Source organism: Sprattus sprattus, assembly GCF_963457725.1.
Source record: "Sprattus sprattus genome assembly, chromosome: 9".
NCBI classification, from domain to species: domain Eukaryota; kingdom Metazoa; phylum Chordata; class Actinopteri; order Clupeiformes; family Clupeidae; genus Sprattus; species Sprattus sprattus.
The window spans coordinates 262,501-265,000 of NC_137928.1; the positions used below are offsets into that span (position 1 = coordinate 262,501).

The following is a 2,500-nucleotide window of genomic DNA, read 5'->3' on the forward strand; positions in this document are numbered from 1 at the left end:
GTCGCTGGTGTTTGGGGTGGGTCCAGACGGGGGAGTGGCCCAGGGTCTGCAGGAGCGGCGTGATAGGAGGCCGGGGGGGTTGGGGGCGGGGTCTGTGTTGCCAGGGGCGGGGTCTGTGTTGCCAGGGGTGGGGTTTCAGGGTTGCCTGGACGCGCTGCAGCTGAACGGCCAAGAGCTCCCCCTGCAGGACAAGCGCAGCGCTCACGCCCGCGTCCTCACACACTCCAGCCTCACGCTCGGATGCACCCTGCACCCCGACGCCTGTCAATCAAAACCCTGCAGGAACGGAGGCACCTGCACCAGCCAACCCTCCGGAGGTGTGTGTGTGTGTGTGTGTGTGTGTGTGTGTGTGTGTGTGTGTGTGTGTGTGTGTGTGTGTGTGTGTGTGTGTGTGTGTGTGTGTGTGTGCATGTGAGTGTGTGTGTGTGTGTATGTGTGTGTATATCTGTATGTGTGTCTGGAATGAATTGGAGGAATGTCTTCAACAAACGAATACATTTGCCTAGAAGGCTGAAATATTTATTTTTGTATTGCAAACAGCCCATGAAATTAGCCAACAACATTGAACATGAGGAGAACATGCATTTATGAAATGCATTAAATGAAATAGTGATGTCTACTTTGAGCCGACGGACTGATGCTGGTAGGCAGGGACGTGCACAGGAGTGTGCTAAGGTTGCTTGGGTAACTGCCCGTTATATTATATATTTTTTTTCATAGTTCATTTTAATAGATTAATAGTAAATTTAAACACCTGCAGAATTTCATGTAGACAATCGCCACCAGAAACATGTCATCTTCACTTCCAATCGATAAGCCTATGGGCAACGAGAGAGAAAGCCAGTAGGGGAAGGGGGGCATGCACCCTCCTCTGTTTACTCTGTTACTGCACGCAACCAGCACCTGAGCATTTTCGCACTTAAGAGACGTCACGTTTTTTTTCTTCTGTGTCGATAAAAAAAACTGCTTTAACATGGTCAGAAAAGATGAGTTTTAAGTTGTAGAAATGTATAACAAACGAACAATTATCATCATGTTTTATTAAATGAATTAAAACCTTCATAAATCGAGGCTCAGTTTGCCACGTTTAGCCTAAATAATCAGATGGCCAGTTTGCCTACCAGACAACCAGCCCGTTATCACATGCTAAAGTTTTGGTAGGAAAACTAAGCTACATGTCTGCTGATGGTCAGTTTATAACATTTTGTTTTAACAATAAGAATAAATGATGGAAATAATGCATCACTTAAAAGATTTAATTCAAAATGGTTAAATTTCCAAATCCTATCACTATTTTGGGTGTTGTTAAGTGTAGAGTGCAGAATGCCTACGGAAAAGAGGAGGACTCCGGAGCAGGGACGTACACAGGAGAGGTCTAAGGTTGCTCAGAAAATTACGATCAGATGACGGGGGTGTGGCAGCGGCGGTTAGTGAAAGTCTAAAATGATATTGGCAAAATTTGCGATCAGATGACGGGGGTGTGGCAGCGGCTGTGACAAAAAAAGAATGTGTTGTCCCTTTTTTCCAGGGCAGAGCCCTTCAAAATTCCTGTGCACGTCCCTGCTGGTAGGCTACAGAAAATAAGCTACTGGTTCCTTATTTTACCCCCGGCATGTATTCGAGGCCTTTATTTGTCCGTATCGACCACGCCCCCGGCTCTAAGCCCAGCCTCTAATTGAATTGAATTTATTTGGGGATTTACGGTAAGCTGATTATTTGGTTATTGGCTGTTTATTATTATGTATTTATTTCCAAATGTGTGTGTGTGTGTGTGTGTGTGTGTTCGTGTGTGTGTGTGTGTGTGTGTGTGTGTTCGTGGTGTGTGTGTGTGTGTGTGTGTGTGTGTGTGTGTGTGTGTGTGTGTGTGTGTGTGTGTGTGTGTGTGTGTGTGTGTGTGTGTGTGTGTGTGTGTGTGTGTGTGTTCGTGGTGTGTGTGTGTGTGTGTGTGTGTGTGTGTGTGTGTGTGTGTGTGTGTGTGTGTGTGTGTGTGTGTGTGTGTGTGTGTGTGTGTGTTCGTGGGTGTGTGTGTGTGTGTGTGTGTGTGTGTGTGTGTGTGTGTGTGTGTGTGTGTGTGTGTGTGTGTGTGTGTGTGTGTGTGTGTGTGTGTGTGTGTGTGTGTGTGTGTGTGTGTGTGTGTGTGTGCAGGGTTCTGGTGCAGCTGTGGTGTGTTCTTCAGCGGAGCGCGGTGTGAGCTGGAGCTGAGTGTGTGCGCTCCGAACCCGTGCAGGAACGCCGGAACGTGCAAAGCCATCGGGAACGCCTTCATCTGCAGCTGCAAGAGGGGCTACACCGGCCTCACGTGAGTCAACACACACACACACACACACACACACACACACACACACACACACACACACACACACACACACACACACACACACACACACACACACACACACACACACACACACACACACACACACACACACACACAACGCCTTCATCTGCAGCTGCAAGAGGGGTTACACCGGCCTCACGTTAGTCAACACACACCCACACA

The 2,500-nt window shown here is 48.0% G+C and overlaps 1 protein-coding gene across 1 annotated transcript in view; it reads left to right on the forward strand.

Moving 5' to 3' along the window:
* Positions 1-2,500, forward strand: part of fat3a (FAT atypical cadherin 3a) — a gene marked incomplete at both ends in the record, with an annotated part of 71,305 nt that overhangs the window by 56,419 nt on the left and 12,386 nt on the right. The window contains 2 exons of the mRNA XM_080844487.1: positions 1-317; positions 2,146-2,299. The exon at positions 1-317 is cut by the window's left edge and continues 203 nt beyond it. Coding sequence (XP_080700613.1) covers positions 1-317; positions 2,146-2,299 — 471 coding nt within the window. The remainder of the gene's footprint in view (positions 318-2,145; positions 2,300-2,500) is intronic.